Source organism: Protomyctophum bolini, assembly GCF_963924005.1.
Source record: "Protomyctophum bolini genome assembly, chromosome: 11".
Lineage (NCBI taxonomy): Eukaryota > Metazoa > Chordata > Actinopteri > Myctophiformes > Myctophidae > Protomyctophum > Protomyctophum bolini.
This window is the reverse complement of record NC_137872.1, coordinates 40,404,660-40,422,848: the sequence shown is the minus strand read 5'-3', so window position 1 is coordinate 40,422,848 and position 18,189 is coordinate 40,404,660. Positions and strand designations below refer to the sequence as shown.

General features: G+C 42.5%; 2 protein-coding genes across 2 annotated transcripts in view; one reads left to right on the top strand and one right to left on the bottom strand.

The window, feature by feature from the left end:
* Nucleotides 1-312: 312 nt before the first annotated feature.
* LOC308323492 (lysosomal alpha-glucosidase-like) overlaps nt 313-18,189 on the top strand; it is a gene marked incomplete at its 5' end in the record, with an annotated part of 39,746 nt that continues 21,869 nt past the window's right edge. Inside the window, 9 exons of the mRNA XM_080775220.1 lie at nt 313-924; nt 1,859-2,007; nt 2,989-3,154; nt 3,932-4,028; nt 4,837-4,956; nt 6,594-6,712; nt 7,578-7,709; nt 8,767-8,877; nt 10,648-10,761. Of these exons, the coding sequence (XP_080631346.1) occupies nt 313-924; nt 1,859-2,007; nt 2,989-3,154; nt 3,932-4,028; nt 4,837-4,956; nt 6,594-6,712; nt 7,578-7,709; nt 8,767-8,877; nt 10,648-10,761 (1,620 nt within the window). The remainder of the gene's footprint in view (nt 925-1,858; nt 2,008-2,988; nt 3,155-3,931; nt 4,029-4,836; nt 4,957-6,593; nt 6,713-7,577; nt 7,710-8,766; nt 8,878-10,647; nt 10,762-18,189) is intronic.
* LOC308324379 (toll-like receptor 13) lies at nt 11,111-15,394 on the bottom strand (the record flags this gene model as incomplete). The annotated part of the gene is made up of 3 exons (XM_080776423.1): nt 11,111-12,156; nt 14,318-14,435; nt 14,944-15,394. The coding sequence occupies 3 exons, from the start codon at nt 15,392-15,394 to the stop codon at nt 11,943-11,945; spliced, it is 783 nt and encodes a 260-aa protein (XP_080632549.1). The 3' UTR covers nt 11,111-11,942.

The window sequence follows — 18,189 nt, the reverse complement described above, 5'->3', positions numbered from 1 at the left end:
GCTGGCACTACGCCACAAGCTAAGTGGGTGTTTTGGTCATGCTTAACAGAATTAAATGGTCTTTATAAGTTCTGCTTTTGCGTCGACACGTAAATATACAAAGTGCAGTCTGATACAGATGTAATTATCTTGTCTTCTGTTGGAATAGTGGAATGATGACGTTTATAATGTTTGGGGGAGCTAATGACGACAGCCAACTTCAGCAGCAGTGTCTGATTGCACCTGTAACAGTAAAATAGTTCCACATTCCTAAACTTTACTCAAACTATTAAACACAGTTTATACATGCTGAGTGCACAGGATATTCACAGCATGGCTGTATTGTCTTCGTCGCCGGCCCCAGCTATGATCCTGCTCACTTTGACATTATTATTGACATGTTTGTACATCAGATATTGTCCTGAACACGAGATCATCAGACAGATCAAGTCGACCAGTGCACAGCAAAACCCTGTGGTTGCATTTGTGAGACGTCTGATCCATTCAGCAAAACTACAGAGCAACGAGAGAGGGTATGTTTTGGATAACAACATTGGCCCCGGTCCTGAGCACCACCAGCACACACAGGACTCAGGGCGAACCCACACTCGTGATAGTCCCAGTGGAGACGACGATGATGACGACACCTGTGCTATGGCCCTGGAGGACAGGTTTGACTGTGCCAGGGACAGAGCCCTTAGCCAGGGGGAGTGTGAAGGGAGAGGCTGCTGTTTCGCTCCTCTGTCTGGTGGTGGAGGAGGACCACCGTGGTGCTTCTATCCACGGGCGTACGCCGGTGGCTACGGCATGGGACCCCTCACCCCCACCGCGCGAGGCCAGGCTGCCGCCCTGACGCGCTCCTCCCACGCCTCCTACCTGCCCGGGGAGGTCGCCACCCTCCGTCTGGAGGTCATGGAGGAAAGCCACGGTCGCCTGCACCTCACCGTGAGTCTGTCAGTCTGTCTGTCTGTCTGTCTGTAGGGTCTGGCTGTCTTATCTCTGCCTTATATTATTCTTACCTTACTTCAGAAAGAGATGGAGTACCGTACGCACCGTTATACAGTAATCTCTAAGGCCTGTCAATGGGGCACCAAATCACAAACATTTCACTATCTGTTTTACAAAATACCTCTATCGATATTGTTATCTTTCTGTGAGGATGATCTACATTTTCTTGTGACGTGTTGTGACTGTGAGCTTGTAGATCTGTCACTTTTGCTATTTTTTTTTAAAACATTTTGGATAAGTATAAAAGAGTACTTAAGTTATTCAAAGCACGAAAAGACACCCCGTTTTCCAAATCTGTTACTTTTCAGGAATCACATTGAAAAGTATCAAAAGTGCCAGAACTACAAGCTCAAAATGTGTCGCATTTTGAGCTCACAGATCTGCTGCTTTTGATACTTTTGCGGGACGCTGTAGTAATAATAATGATGAATTGCATTTTATAGCGCTTTTCCAAGTGCTCAAAGTACTTTACAATAGTTCATTCATTCATACATTGGGAGGTGAAGCGGCGAACAGTCAACGCCAGCGTCCTCACTACCCACATTCACACACCAATGGTGGCAAGGCTCACACCGACCGACTCATTGGAGGCAGTGTAGGGTTCAGTGTCTTGCCCAAGGACTCTTCGACATGTGGACAGGAGGAGGAGCCGGGATTCGAGCCTCCGACCCACGGATCATTGGCATTGGCACCTCCTGAGCCACAGCCGCCCGCCCCCACAAAGTAGTACGATCAAGTAGGGTGTCAAGTTTGATAAAACCAAACAAACTCGGAGATAATTAGTTTCTGACCGACAACAACTAAAATGACACGGAGGTGTTCCCAGCTGGAAAGGTATATTAACAAGTTACCGTGCTGTGTTCCCCTCCAGATAAAGGACCCTTCATCTCAGCGATACGAGGTTCCTCTCCCCCAGGATGATGACATTCATACTGATGTCCAGAACCCCCTCTACACCGTTGAATTCCAACCTGAACCTTTTGGCTTCCTCGTACGCCGTCGATCCAATGGACGGGTCATGTAAGTACTGTTTTCCGTACAGTGTTGTTTTCGTCGACTAAAACTAAAGACGAAAAATGTTCGTCGACTACCTTTTTCCACTGACAAAAACGAAATGGAAACTAAATAAAAACTAAGCTATGATGACTAAAACTAAGACTAAATATACTGACAATTTCGTCAACAAATTAAAAACTAGACTAAAATGTTAGGAAGGGACTAGTGGACAATAGATCCAGTATGTCATTTTACAATTAGTTGCATGCTGAAAATAGCCCGATCTACAAGCTCACAACGCGACGCGTTGTGAGCTTGTAGATCGGCTATTTTCGACGACGGCATCAAGGCCCGGCAAAATACATTTTGTTCGACTAAATCAACTGCAGATTTAGACATTTAAGACATTCCCGTTGACTAAAATGTAACTAAAGCTAAATGAAAACTATATTCAAGAGAATATGACTAAAAACTCAAATCAAAATTTGCTGCCAAAAACAACACTGGTTCCGTACAGTACTTGTTCAGGTTATTGAGATTCACACATGACACATTTCTGCAGTGAGGTTTTAACCCATTCAGGACGGGAACCCCTTTTGGTGTTTTTTAAGCATTATGTTATACTTTAGCTGTTGAAAAATAGCAGATCTACAAGCTCATAGCACGGCACAGAGTATAATTTTGAAAACGAGTGCAAATCGTTGAATATATATTCTTTCACAGCCAATGTTTTTTAACTCATATCTTTGCTTCTGGGGGGGGGGGGGGGTGGTCCCTGGAACTACATATTTTGAGATGGGGGTGGGGGGGTCTGTGGCCAAATATATATCATTCTGTGTGTTCTTGGCATGAAATGGTGTGAACACAACTGATAAAGAAACATGGGTTTTCAGAAAAACTGGTTGGATTTAGAAGACATCCTTCAGTTAATGTATCTCTCCTGTTTGCCTGTTTTCTGCGTGTGCATGTCTTTCCTGTTGCGTCTCGGACCGGCGGTCACTATAGCGTGAACAGCACGGTGGCTCCGCTGCTGTTTGCTGACCAGTACCTGCAGCTGTCCACCGCTCTGGCCTCCTCGCTGGTGACTGGCCTGGGGGAGCACTACGCCCCTCTCGTCCTGGACCTCAACTGGACCTCCCTCACGCTGTGGAACAGAGACATGGCCCCTCACGTGAGTCAACAAACCATGTACAACCCAGATTCGGCACAAGCAAGGGACTAAATTATTTTCGCTCCTATGCCACCAAAATGTGGAACGCCCTACCAACAGTCATTAAGACATGTGAATCCCTTGACTCCTTCAAAACCGCTCTCAAAGGGCACCTACGGACGGCTGCAATTCGAAACTGGCCCCCGTAAAATCTGAATCCAAATCTGACAACAGCGCGTGAGTCTGTGGAGTTAGCGCCACAACAAATGCACATCTCTTAACCCCTTTAGGCCTGATGTCGAAATTAAAAAAATGTCTTCCTAAATCATGACAATTTTCCGACCCCCATCTGAAAATATGTTGTTCCAGGGACCCCCCCTCCCTAGAAGCAAAGATTTGAGTTAAAAACGTCTGAACGAATATATATTCAAAGATTTGAGTTAAAAACGTCTGAACGAATATATATTCAAAGATTTGCACTGGATTTTCAAAAATAGCAGACCTACAAGCTCGGTGCCGCGCTATGAGCTTGTAGATCTGCTATTTTTCAATAGCTAAAGTATAACAACACCAAACGCCAAAATGGGTTCATGTCACACGTTTCAGCTCTCCATATCCAGTGTCTCTTGTAAAAGAGATCTCTGATCTCAATGGGAACCTTTAGTGACAAGCGAAGCAGTGTGAAATATAACAGAAATAATCATATTGCTAAATGATCAGCATGAACCATTCCACGTTCTGATTTAAGAGAAAGGTACGGTACAGATATAGTTGTTTATTTCATGTCATTGTCTGTAGAGCGGTGCTAATCTGTACGGCTCCCATCCATTCTACCTGGTACAAGAGGAGGATGGTCTGGCCCACGGAGTCTTCCTGCTCAACAGCAATGCCATGGGTACGTTATTAATGTTATGGGTACCTGGATATCAGCTTATTAATATCATGGGTAAACCTGGACATCACTTGAATAATGTCATGGGTACGTTATAAATGTCATGGGTACTTGGATATCAGCTTATTAATATCATGGGTAAACCTGGACATCACTTTAATAATGTCATGGGTACTACTTTATAACCTGACGCTGCCAGATCCAAAAAGCTTGCTACACAAATTTGTTTCACAGCTTATTTGGATCTGGGATCGCGGAAGCAAATTCGATGACGGGGCTGTTCCTTTTTTTCAAGATACATGGTAGATGATTGGATGGGAGCGTCTGTCTATCACCGTGTGGGCGTGCAAACACAACCAATCATATTGACGTGTCTATATACCGTCACATCCGCATCCCGCCTTTAGCTCACGCTGATTGGTTCGGTACGAAGCAGATCTGACTCAGGGCTCAACTCCGTCAGAGATCCCAGATGAGTGTTGTGTTGTGTTGGGGAATATGTTTCCGCAACACCGCCCTCATCTGGCAGCGTCAGGTTAACTACTTTATGCTTGGATATCTTTATTAATGTCATTGTGCTGTTCATTTACCCTTAGTATGAGGATATGTCATTATTACTAGTGTAAATGTCTGAACTCTGTTCTGTATAGAAGTAATCCTGCAGCATGTAATGTACTTATTAACTGTGCTGTGTGTGTGTGTGTGTACAGAGGTGATCCTGTAGGCTGTAATGTACTTAGTAACTGTGCTGTGTGTACAGAGGTGATCCTGCAGGCTTTAATGTAGTTATTCCTGTGCTGTGTGAGTACAGAGGTGATCCTGCAGCCTGCTCCTGCTCTCACCTGGGTGACCATCGGTGGAATCCTGGACCTCTACGTCTTCTTGGGTCCTGACCCCCAGAGCGTCGTCCGACAGTACCTCCAGGTCATCGGTGCGTGCGGTGGTCAAAACTACACACACTGACTGAACCTATCAGGGGGCTCCGTCAGCCAAACCATGTTTTACTGAACCTATCAGGGGCTCTGTCAGCCAAACCATGTTTCTCAACCAGTGCACACTTCCCACTAAATCAAAAAACATCCTGGGTTCCATCCCATCTCTCTTTCACTCAACAAAGTCTAGCTTTTTTCCCCCTTTTTTCCTTTTTAACGAAAGAGCTATTGGCTGCAAAAAGTCTCTTTTAAGGGCAGATTCAGACTAGGGGTCTCGGGTCCACACCTGCGTCCAGTTGCCAGATGTTGTAATTAGTGTGACATTTTGTTTTTCCTTTTTTTTTTTTTTTGGCTTTCACCTTTATTTTATTATTTTTGTAGAGGGATAGATGAAAGTAGGCTGACAGGAAATGGGGAGAGAGATTGGGGGGGTGGATGACATGCAGTAAAGGCCGTCGGGATCGGGAGTCGAACCCTCGACTCCACACTGCCAGACTGGATTACCAGCCGAGGTGCCTGGACCGCTGAGCCACGGCCCAGGCCAATTGCTATTGACATTTTTAACATGGTTAATGTATTGTAGACATAATGCATACTAAAGGACTGTTAGTGCACGTGTGTGTATTTAAATGAGGGGCATCTCATCACAAGTTATCCTATGATGAGTGTATTTAACCCATTCTGGGGGCGGGAACCCCTTTTGGTGTTAGCATTATTGTGAAGCCTGTACTTCTAGGCTAAACAGCAGGGCGACTGGGTTTGAAGCGTGCAGTGATTAATTCAATATCCAGTCGTTAGTTTGAAGCGTGCAGTGATTAATTCAATATCCAGTCGTTGAATCTCTTTTGGATTATGTCAATCCATTTATTGAGAACATCCATATCCACAGCAGTAGTATTCAAACTTTAAATAAACGGTGTAAACTTCCAAACACACAACAAACTGAACCATCGACGACGCACGGTCGAAAACTGTGTCGTCTTCCCCTGTCGCACCTGAGTGCCATCACAGTGAAGGTCATTACACACTGGCGAATTGGCGACGCGATATATTCATGCGAATAATTCGCATTTAAAAAAAAACAATTGAAGTCCATGGAAGCTTCCACATCAGTGGCGAATGTGCGAAAATGCGACCGTTTTCGCTCTTTATTTGTTCGCTCTGGTGTCGTATTTTGCAGAGATTCGCAGGCGAACTGCAACATGCAATATTTCGCATTTTCAGATCGCTTATTCGCATCGCGTCGCTAATTCGCCAGTGTGTAATGACCTTGACAGGTAATAAGGGTTTCCATGACAACCACCCACCATTCTGACTGACTGATTGCCATGACGTCATGATATAAGAAGGGCACATCATACTCATCATTAATTTGTTTAAATAAATAAAACAAAATAAACAAAAAAGCATTTTGGCTCCAACAATTATGTTATGCTTTAGCTACTGAAAAATAGCAGATCTACAAGCTCGAGCTATGAGCTTGTGGGTCTGCTATTTTTGGAAAAATCGAAGAACGACTGACATAGAAACATAGCTTTTTCAGAAAACTGTCATTTTCAAACAGACATTTTTAGAATCTGATCTCAGGTCAAAATGGTTTCAAAAATGTATTGAAATGGCTTTGTCTTCTTCACAGGCTATCCCATGATGCCTCCATATTGGTCTCTGGGCTTCCACCTGTGTCGCTGGGGCTACCGGACCACCAACGCCACGCGGGAGGTGGCACGGCGCATGCACCATGCCAACATGCCCCTGGTAAGGAGGTGGCACAGCACATGCGCCATGCCAACCTGCCCCTGGTAAGGAGATGGCACAGCGCATGCACGACGCCAACCTGCCCCTGGTAAGGAGGTGGCACAGCACATGCGCCATGCCAACCTGCCCCTGGTAAGGAGATGGCACAGCGCATGCACCATGCCAACATGCCCCTGGTAAGGAGGTGGCACAGCGCATGCGCCATGCCAACCTGCCTCTGGTAAACATCATAGTATAAGCTCTAATACATTGTTTACATGTAATGAACTCTTACAGTTCACTGTGAGACAAGTCCGGGTGTGCCTTGACAACAACCACACATTCTTATTGCAAATATACCTGTATAACGTCTAGATACAAAGGTTTTTATGAACTATTATTTAATTCACTCAGTGCTTTGTGCACACTGATTGAATACAGGTGTGCTCTGTAATACTGGCACAAGGTCGGCTCTGCCACTTTGAGAGGTTTTCATGAGCAGCCACTTCTTCTGAAATGCTGCTGTTGTGTTGTGATGCATTGGACGTATTATTACCATGTGTTGTTCTTACTGTAAATCGCTCTGGATTAACCCATTCTGAACGGGAACCCATTTTGGTGTTAGCATCATGTTATGCTTTAGCTATTGAAAAATAGCAGATCTACAAGCTCATAGCGAGCCACCGAGTGGTGCGCTACGAGCTTGTAGTTCTGCTATTTTTTAAAAATCGAAGAACGACTGACATTTTTAGAATCTGATCCCAGGTCAGAATGGGTTAATCAGACCAGTGTGTCCAGTGGAAACCTCGTATGAATCTGATCTCAGGTCAGAATGGATTAAGAGCGTCTCGCTAAATGCCTAAATTGTGTTGTGTTGCGTCATCAGGACGTCCAGTGGAACGACCTGGACTACGCGGATAAACGCAGGGTGTTCACCTTTGACCCCCGGCGATTTGGGGACCTCCCAGACATGGTGCAGGAGTTCCACCAGAGGGGCATGAAGTACGTCCTGATCCTGGTGAGATAGACCTTGACCTTGACCTCATACGTCATAATAGAGCGTCGCAGTCCCTCCCCCTTTCAGAACGACGAGTGGCCCAGGAAATGAATCGCAATGCATTTTTCCCCATAGGCATTTCTTAATTTTATTTATTGAAAGACCTTTTAAGCGTCGTACGAAGCCAACTCTTGTCGTGACAAATCATGACAACACACACAATATTTTGGACCAAACAAATAATTACAAAGAAGAAAAACAACCAAAAAAGTGTTTTTTTTTTTGTCTACTTTCTAATTCTTTGTTTGTTTATTATGTTCTTTGTTGTCCCTTTTGAAGACGTCTTAGTGACTAAGACGTCTTCAAAAGGGACAACAAAGAACATAATAAACTCCTTAAATTTTAATAAATAATAATAATTATTATTATTATAATAACAATAGCAACAACAGCAACAATAATAATAGATCAAACTTGTAGAGCGCTTTTCTAGGCACTCAACGATGCTTTACAAAACAACATGAATAACTTTATTAAAACAAGGGGCTACAAAAGAAGCATACAATCTTGTTCAAAATAGAAAGAAAGCTGAAGCTGTAATAAAATAAATAAAATCCAATAAAAACCTCATTATCGATGATTAGTGCAGTTAGTTCTTCTGGAACAAGAGGAAAGCTGACTGACACTCAGTCAGTAACCCTATTTGTCCAGGAGATGGCAGCCTTGCACCTTGAATCAAACGTCACTGCCTTTACATGTGTTCAGGTCTGAAACTATACATTGTTTTCTTACAGATACTTTTTCAATTAATCGACGAATAGAGAAACACAAAAAAAATGTATAATGGTTTTCTTTATACATCAGTGACTCAATGTAAAGTTTGACCAAAACAAAATCAAACAAAATAGCAAAAATAGCTGCTCTACAATCTTCTAAAACACACACACACACACACACACACACACACACACACACACACACACACACACGTATAAATAAATAGCTGTGTATGTCTATTAAAATCTCTTCATAATGCATTGAATAAAGGTATTAGTTTGATGAACAAGGTGTGTTCCAGGACCCTGGGATCAGCAGCAGCAGCCCTCCAGGTACCTACCCTCCCTTTGATGATGGTCTGAAGAGAGACGTCTTCATCAAGAACCTCACGGGACACACGCTCATTGGCAAGGTGTGTGTGTGAGTGCGTGCGTGCGTGCGTGCGCTCGCGCCTATTCGGGTTCCTTACAGATTCCTTTGGGGAGCTCCAAATGGACTCTTACTTATGTCTGTAACTCTGAGAGTGTACAAATGGAACCAAACGGGGCCATTTGGTCCCATTTTGTCCACACTCTCAGAGTTATGGTGGTTCATGAAATTAAAGAGTTTGACAACCACCACCGTCGGTATAGCAGTTCACATAACCACCTCTGACAGTGTCTTTAACCCATTTTAGACCTGAGGACGATTCTACAAATGTCTTCTACATCCTGACAGTTTTCACAAAAACCTATGTCGTTCTCAAACGCATCTGGAAATATGGAGTTCCAGGGACCCCCCCCCCCCCCCCCCCCCAGAATCAAAGATTTGAGTTCAAAACGTTAGCTCTGAAAGAATATAGGCTATATTCAAGTATTTGCACCACATTTTCACGATTTTTCAATAGCAGATCTACTATATTCCAGAAACGGTTCCAAATGTGACGGAACCCATTCCGCTTCCTCCATGTTGGATCCGGTTGGATCCGGTTCCTCCCGATTCAAATGTATGTCCAGATCCCAAACCTAGTGTGCATACATCATGTGCATTCATGTTAAAAAGCTACAATCTGGGACAAGTTGTAATGAATAGAACTTAATTTGATCAATCTGTAGGATTGAGTAAGTGGTGTATGAATTAACGAAATATTTATTTTCGTGTCATGCCACTTTGGCCCATCCCATATGGGATTACATGACACATTTAACAAAGTACGTTGAAACAGTCCTTCCCGTTCAAATTCCAAAATGCATTATTGAATACATATTTGTACAGTATTTGAACAAAAACGAAAACAAATAAACGTGGCCATTTTACATGTAAAATGGCCCTCCTCCTCATTGACCAGGCCTTTTCAAGGAATGAGGCAAATTAAAAGGTGTACTTTTGAAATAGGCGTTTCAGTTTCTCGAAGTCCTCCAACCATATAAATTCATGATTTGGATCTATCTTATTAAAAAGTCTCTCCCTAATAGAGTTGTAGAATGGACAAAAGCAAAATGCATTTCATTTTCAATTTCCTTTAGATCACACAGACTACATAATCTATCCTCCTCAACCCAACCGCGCCTACATATCTACCTGTCTCAATATGCAGACCAAGTATGCCAGCTCTAATTTAGGCACACAAGGATTGTTTCTTTTTTGACAGATTATACAGTACATAGTCCGTGTCATAGACATGTTTTGTCTCACAGTACGTGCAGAGCTTTGCTTTATCCTTTACATTTTGATAGTTGGGCATGCAACAAGGTTATGTCTTCAAAGTTCAAACCATGTGACTCCCATTGGAAATGCATTGAGGCGCGGCCATGACACACAGAAGACACAGGAACACAAGTGTGTCTTGTGTGTGTCTAAGGGCCGATTCATACTCCTATTTTACCGCTGTAGTGCCGAAATGATTTCGGCTCGTCAGAAATTTTCAGTAGCACCGAAGAGCCGACTTTAAGACGGTACCCGCCCCCCGAACCTCAAATGACGTCAAATTGTAGGCTCTACAGCGCCGAACCGACTTTTATTCGGCTCTAAAATAAGAGTATGAATCGGCCCTTAGGTGTGAGCGAGGCCTATGTGGACACCAAAGAGTACAAAGGATTGTATACTCCTCCTGTGCGTGTGCCTGTATTTAGCCATAGATGTGAGATAAAAGAAAAAAAAGGATTTCAAATGTTGAGTTCCATGTATGTTGTACTACGTCCAGGTGTGGCCCGGCCCAACAGCCTTCCCTGACTTCACCAACCCAGACGCCACCCAGTGGTGGGAGGACTGCATCGCTCTGTTCCACTCTAAAGTCCCGCTGGACGGCCTGTGGATTGTGAGTATATATACTGTGACGTCACGCCGTATCTCTGGGCCTCCAAAAAGGTACTGGAGCAGTTCGGACTATTTTCACCTTTTTATGCAAAGCATGGAACGAAAAGAAGGTTTCAACGTAAGATTACATCTTCGTCGGGTCATAAAGAAACACAGGCTACAGGTTATTTATAAACGGGTGAGAGGCAGTGGCATTCCATTCAATTAGCCAATGTCTAGAGGCCAGCTGTCCACATGTGAGATACATTTATTTTTTATTGGTTGATTTGATTTATTAACAGTTTGCAGAATTACAGTACATTTCAATTAAGTACAAGTCAATACAACAACCGTTAACTGTGAGTGGACGACACCATGAAGCATTACACTCGTTTACAATAGGGAACACCATTTTCAATTCATCAAAACATACGAATATATACACAACTATATAGTCAAAACAAGAAATCATCATAGAGGAGGTAAAGAGGGAAAAGAAACATATACAGTGAGGGGAAAAAGGGGATTCAGATTTTACGGGGGCCAGTTTCTAATTGCAGCCGTCCGTAGGTGCCCTTTGAGGGCGGTTTTGAAGGAGTCAAGGGATTTGCATGTCTCAATGACTGTTGGTAGGGCGTTCCACATTTTGGTGGCATAGGAGCGACATGAATTTTAGTCCCTTGTTTGTGCCGACACACAGTTACAACTTTCTAAATATAACAAGGACGACATGCAGACTGAAACGGGTGAATTAACTTTGTGATTGAATAATATAAGGTCAAAAGTTAGGCCTGTTTAAAAAAGACAGTCATGAATTTATAGCTCTTACAATTTCATTGTACATACAATTAATACAATTACAAAAAGACATTTAGGGCAGCATGCCAACTATGTGGGAATGGACTGCTGGTTAAGAGCTGAACATTCATTTGATTGGCTTTCAACGTTTGCGGGAGAGGCCACACAAAAAGGAGCGAACGTTTTTAACTCAAATCTTTGCTTCTGGCAAGGTCCCTGGAACAACATATTTTCTGGTGGGGGTCGACGGCCAATGACATATATTTTTTGGGGGGTCCTTGACATGAAAATGTTTGAGAACGAATAACACATAGAAACATGTATTTTTTTTCTCTCCAGAAAACTGATTTAGAAAACATTTTGTAGAATCGTTCCCAGGTCAAAATGGGTTAATAATACATAGATTTAGATACTCAAGCGCAGATCGGCGTCTGCATCCATGGCCCTGCGTAGGTTCTGCCAGAACAGCCCGGGGTGCCGTCCAGCCTGCGGCCAGCTCAGGTAGGTGTGGCTCTTCACCAGCTTCTTCATGTGGTAGTAGGGAGACAGCTGGTGGGCCGGGATGTCCTCCAGGAACACCAGGATCAATATGTCCTTCTGCTCGTCAAACAGACGGTAGCTAAACACACAGGAGAGGAGAGGACATTAATAATAAAGCCATAATTAATTACCACAGTGCCACAGTTTATCTTCAACACCTCTTAGCTTTAAGCCAACATGGTTCCCTCCAGACTGGTATGTGATGGGGGAAAATGTATGTAATGTATAGAAATCTGAATCCCCCACCCACCCCCTTTTCCCCTCACTGTATGTGTTTCTTTTTCCCTTTTTACCTCTATGATGAGTTCCTGTTTTGACTGTATAGTTGTGTATATTCGTACGTCGACTCTAATTGTTTGGATGAATTGAAAATGGTGGGCCCTATTGTAAACGAGTGTAATGCTTTATGGTGTCGTCCACTCACAGTTAACAGTTGTTGTATTGAGTGGTACTCGAAATGTACTGTAATTCTGCAAACTGCTAATAAATCAATCAATCAAGTACTATGTTACGAGTAAAAGCCCGCAATTCAAAGTACAAAAGTATTTGTATCAAGTACTCATTATGCAGGATGTCCCATTTCAATTCATCAAATGTACATAAATATCCTTTGAAATTAGCCAATCTACAAGCTCACGATGCGTTGCATGGGGCATTGTAATCGGCTTGTAGATCGGCTATTCTCAAATCATCAAGGTGGTGCAGGGGCAGGCCTGTCTTGATCAAACACAGTGTCGATCAAAAGGTATACCCAGTGGCCATTAAAACCAGCTCAGAATAGATAACAGTCCAGTATTAAAATAGGCCCCTGTCAAACTTGCACTGATTTTATGATTTCATAATTTGCCAAATCTATTATAATATGTGATCCAGCATGAAAACCGTTGTATCGTCACACAGACACCCACTTTACAACAAAAATATGTCATCTGATTTTGGTCAAACATTTGTTGAACACATATTTAAACTTCTAAAGTGCTTCTCTATCTTTCACCCAACATAGAGAGTCCTTTGTAAATATAGTTGTATTTGTTGATGACCATGTGTTAATATTCTATGCTCTGTTGATGAATTGAATGTTTCACCTAATTAGTCGGAAAGTTTGTATAAGAATGAAACTAATGCAACCAACATTATTAAATCAAATCTGCTGTCAGTTTAAAGTCTGTTTAGCATGAATGTGTGCAGTAAAGTTACGAGAACAATCCCTCACTTCTTCTGACAAGACCGAATTATAATAAACTCCACTAAATGGATTTAAAACGATCCTAAGGGGGGGGGGGGGGGGGGTATAACGGAAGTGTCATGTTTGTAGGAACTTTTAAATATATGTGTCAAAGTTTGAGCTGCAGTGAATAGGAGATATCGGGCGTCTGTGCAGTGAAAGTAGACACTTGATAGGAGTATACGGGCATATTTGGTTTAGTGAAGTTTGAGTGAAATTCATGTCCTGCAATCTTCCTCCGCGGTTTGTTTGATTGATTGAAATTAGTATTTCATAGTATGCAGACTGGGTACATTTCAAACGGAAGCACAAGTGAATACAAAAACTTACAGTGGACGACACCTTGATAAAGCACTTAACACTTTCCTCAAATGTTTTGTCGTACCTTGTAAGAATTGTGATTCTGAGTAACAAAGAGTCACTAATCTCTGGCCACATCCCAGTCCCAGAATAAATACGTTTGAATATCTGGGTCAGGAAACGTAACATCTTGCTTCCAGGACATCTTTCTTTTATGGCGCGAATAATTAATACTATAGGATTGTTTTAAGTCTAGTTAGTGGTCAATTAATTTTTATTTGGACTCTGTATGACAGAAGAAGTGAGGCGATATGCTCTGCCACAGGATCATGTAAAGGAAAGGCAGACTAGCCCATTTAGGCCTGATGTCAAAATGTAAAAAATGTGTCTTCTAAATCCTGACAGTTTTCTGAAAAACCTTATGTTTCAGTGGTGCTCAATATTTCATGTCAAGTATATGTCAATTATATGTAATATTCCTCCGCCCCCAAATGAAAATATGTTATTCCAGGAACCCCCCAGGAAGCAAAGATTTAAGTTGAAATGTTCACTCTGTAACAATATTATATTCAAAGATTTGAGGCACATTTTCACGCTTTTTGAGCTTGTAGGTCTGCTACTTTTCAATAGCTAAATTATAACAATGCCTAAAACACCAAAAGGGGTTCCCGCCCCAAAAAAACACTAAATACATGAATGACTGAACAGCCCCCACCTGGCCATCTGGATCTCTCTGGAGCACCATTCACTCTCCAGGTAATGATGGCTGATCACACAGATGGTCTTCCTGCTGCCATAGATGGCATCTGTAATGTTCTCTATGATGGGTTTACCTGCAGGGAACAAACCGCACAAACGTTATCGCAAACGAGATTCAAAACTATTTGTGGCAAGCCGTCGCAAAATGCTAGCTCCGGGTGGCGGGACAATGCTGGGCTTCTGCTCTGTATGTAAAGTCTCTTGACACATCTTGCTGTGATTTGGTGATAGAAAGAGACATATGTTGTTTATACAGTATAAGTGAGAGACAGGTTTGTACTAGGGCATTAAGAAACTGGTCGACTAGTTTACTAGTCGACTAGTAAATCCACTAGTCGACTTTGTTGGTACTATAGTTGACTAGTTAAGAAAAATAATCAAATTATTTTTTTTCCCCTGATTTTGTAGGCCTCAAGATCAGGTAGATTATAGTTATAGTCACCAATGTACACAGTTTTTTAATTTATTTAAAAAAAAAAACGTTTTTTTTCTTTTTTTACATAACAGATAGTTAAACAACTAGTCGACCTGTAAGCTAGGCAACTAGTAAAAATGACTAGAAGTGAATGCCCTAGTTTGTACCTGGTGGGAAGTCTCGGTGGTGCAGACAGAGTCTCCAGCCCTGCTCTCCCTCCAGCACTGGAAGCATCTCTCTGTATACCCAGAGCTCGTCGTGAACGTTGTAGGAGATGAAGGCGTCGTAGCGCTGAGGAGACCCCCTCTTTCTTCGCGTGGCATCGTAAAGGAAGGCCAGGAAGAGGTAGTAGCCGTAGAGAAGATGCAACCGCAGGAAGTGGTAGGTGAAGGATGTGAGCAGAGTCAGCACAATCACACAGGTGGAGGAAACGAAGCAGATTAAGCTAGCGTCCGCCAAACAGGAGTGGTAGTCAAAGTCCAGAAACCTGGTTCCTTTTTTAGCCAGAGGATAGGCGCAAGTGTAGCGGTGAGCACCAGCTACTAGCGTCTGGCTGTTCAGCATCCACTGCTGGAAGTCAGAGTTGGAGCAATCGCAAGCGAAAGGGTTTTCACCCATGTTAACATACCTGAGAGCAGGGAGAAAACTGAACACAGAGACATTGATCACTACCAACTCATTCTGGCTCAGGTCCAGCCAAGAGACTTGTGTCAGGTTGGCTTGTGCCAGGAAATCCAGGGATTTCAATTTACTGTTGGAGAGATCGATGGACTCTAGGTTTTGTATCGGGTAAAACACCTCTGGGTTCAGGTGTGGCAGATTAGAACTCCTTAAAGTAAGAGACTTCAGCTGTGGTACATATTTAAATGTGTCTCGGTTTGGTAGATGCCTATTACTTTCGACATTCTCAGCTGTAAAATGTTCCAAATTCTTCATAGCCGAGACAAAGATTGATATGGCATTGAATTTGTTTGGATTACGACTTGTGCTACATTGTATTGTAAATGTCTTCAGTCTGTTCAGTGTATCATGGTGAGGTGGCTGTGACAATGTATTGGCTTCCATATAAAAAATGACACCCAGTGTTTCAAGTGCATCTAGTCCTTCATAAAAGTGATCCCACTCATACAGTAAGGCTAATTCTTTGAGCGATTTCAGATTCATAAAATCCCCGTGGTGGAGCCTTGAATCCAGTAATTCTAGTTTCTGTAGACCAGTCTTGAACGTGTCACCAATCGTCCGTATGGAATTGTCATGCAAAGTCAGGGCCTTTAGCTCATTAAGATGTTGAAATAAGCACTGTTTGAGTTCAGATATGTAATTGTTATCTAGATGAAGGTGTGTGAGTCTGGTTAAATTTAAGAAGTCTGAGCAGCTTAAATCATTAATATGATTGTGACGCAGGTCTAGGATTTGTAGCATGGGGAGATGTTTAACATCGTCTGGCACTTTGGAAAGTGAGTTGGAGAAGAGGTTCAGGTGACTGAGTTGTTTCATTTGTTTTATTGAGCCCTTTGACAGTTCAGTCAGGATATTATCCGATAGATCCAGGTTAATTAGTTGAGTACAAGGTGACAGTTTTTCAGTTTGGTTTTCCATGCTGTGATATACGTTGAGTGTCCTCAGAGTGGGTATTTTGCAGGCAATATTTAAGAGCCCTCTTTGGATCCATACATCCATGACATACAGTTGTAGGTATGCTAGTGAATCAAGGCTCTGTAGAGCCTTTCTGATGGAGTTAAACGGAAATTCACCATTAAAAGACACCTTAGTTATATTCCTGAGAAAATACTTGTCCGGTATGTCCCACTCCAATCCATCTGCATCGCAGCCGGTCAGGTCGATTGTCTCGAGATGTGGAAATACAGCTGTTGTAATGCTAAACTTTTTCATTGACGGTGCATAATCAACTATCAACTCCCTGAGCTCAGAGGTCATGTTGAATGGCAGATCTTTTGACTGGAAAGACTCTAACTCATCACTTGATATTTTCAACACGTGCAAGCGTGGTAGTTGTTGTAAGATGGTGATGATATCCGTAGTTTGATTGGATGTCATGCTTAGTGTCTGCAAGTTGGAGAGTAACTTGAACGCAGCAGAGTCGACAAATTGGATATAGTTTTGTTCCAAACTCAGTAGTGAGAGGTTTGACAGTCCTTGAAACATATTGTCTGTCAGTGTTGTTAGTAGGTTATTGTCCATACGGAGCACTTTAAGTTGCACCAAAGGGACAAAAGCCCTGTCATCTACATGAGTTATTAAATTGATACTCAGGTCCAACACCGTTAGATTTGATAGATGCAAAATATCTGCACTGCTTATCTTTGGGATTTTATTGCCCATCAGTGTTAACCCCTTAACGTATCCAGGAATGTCATCTGGTATCCTATACAGACCACTAACGGAACAGTCCACTGAAACACCCTCGGTGACATTTTCAGAGTAATGGATAGTGCACTGTTTCAGGAAGTAAGCCAGTGTGGGACTAAGATGAAGCGTGAACAACAGAAATAAGAAGGAGAAACAATGGCAGCTTCCTGTCTGTAGCTTCATGGCTGTGTTCAACTGGGTCAACTGTCAGGTACTTTTGGTGGAGTGACTCTGCTGTGGACACTGGTTGGTGACAACACTGTTCAGCATTGATGATCTAAAGCCGGGGACACAACAGAAAAACGGTTACACTGCACATGTAGCCTTTTATTTGATCTTTAAAGGACCACTTCACCACTTATCTTCATATAATTGGTCCTCACTATATGGTGGTTCATGATAAAATAACACATTTATTGTTGTCTGTGGGCAGTTCAGAAACTGTATTTATTTTACAAATATATATTTAGATTTATATTACTGAAATAAAGGTATATAGGGTAAAGGATAGGTGCTGGGGAAACAGTTTGTACTCGCTCTGGAGTGTCGGTCAGAACACTGGATGATGAGGCAAGATACAGAGTCCAATGGTTTTAATGGGGGTTAAGGTGGTAGCATGGACAGCATACAGATGCACAGGTATTGCGTGAGTGGGTAATTGGGTATGTGTATGTGTATGTGTGTGGTTTCTGCGGAATAAACCCAGAAAAGTATGTCAGCTCTGTATACTGTCTGTACTAAAGATGGTATTAACATTTAACACAGAAATAATCAGGTGAACATCAGATAAAACACAATCAACCAAAATATACATATACAGCAGTTATTAATAATGTTCAATACACAGGAGTTTCATTCCAAGCCACTGACGTTACTAAATGAACCATGGTTACGTTTAAGTTACTAAACTAAAGCGCCCGCGAGGCGGCCACTGTAGCAGCTGTTGGCAATTATTGGCAATGATTAAATTGCGGATGCAGAGCACCCGCAAACGTAAAGAGGGAGATATATATATAGACAGTAAACATACATTCCAAACAAAC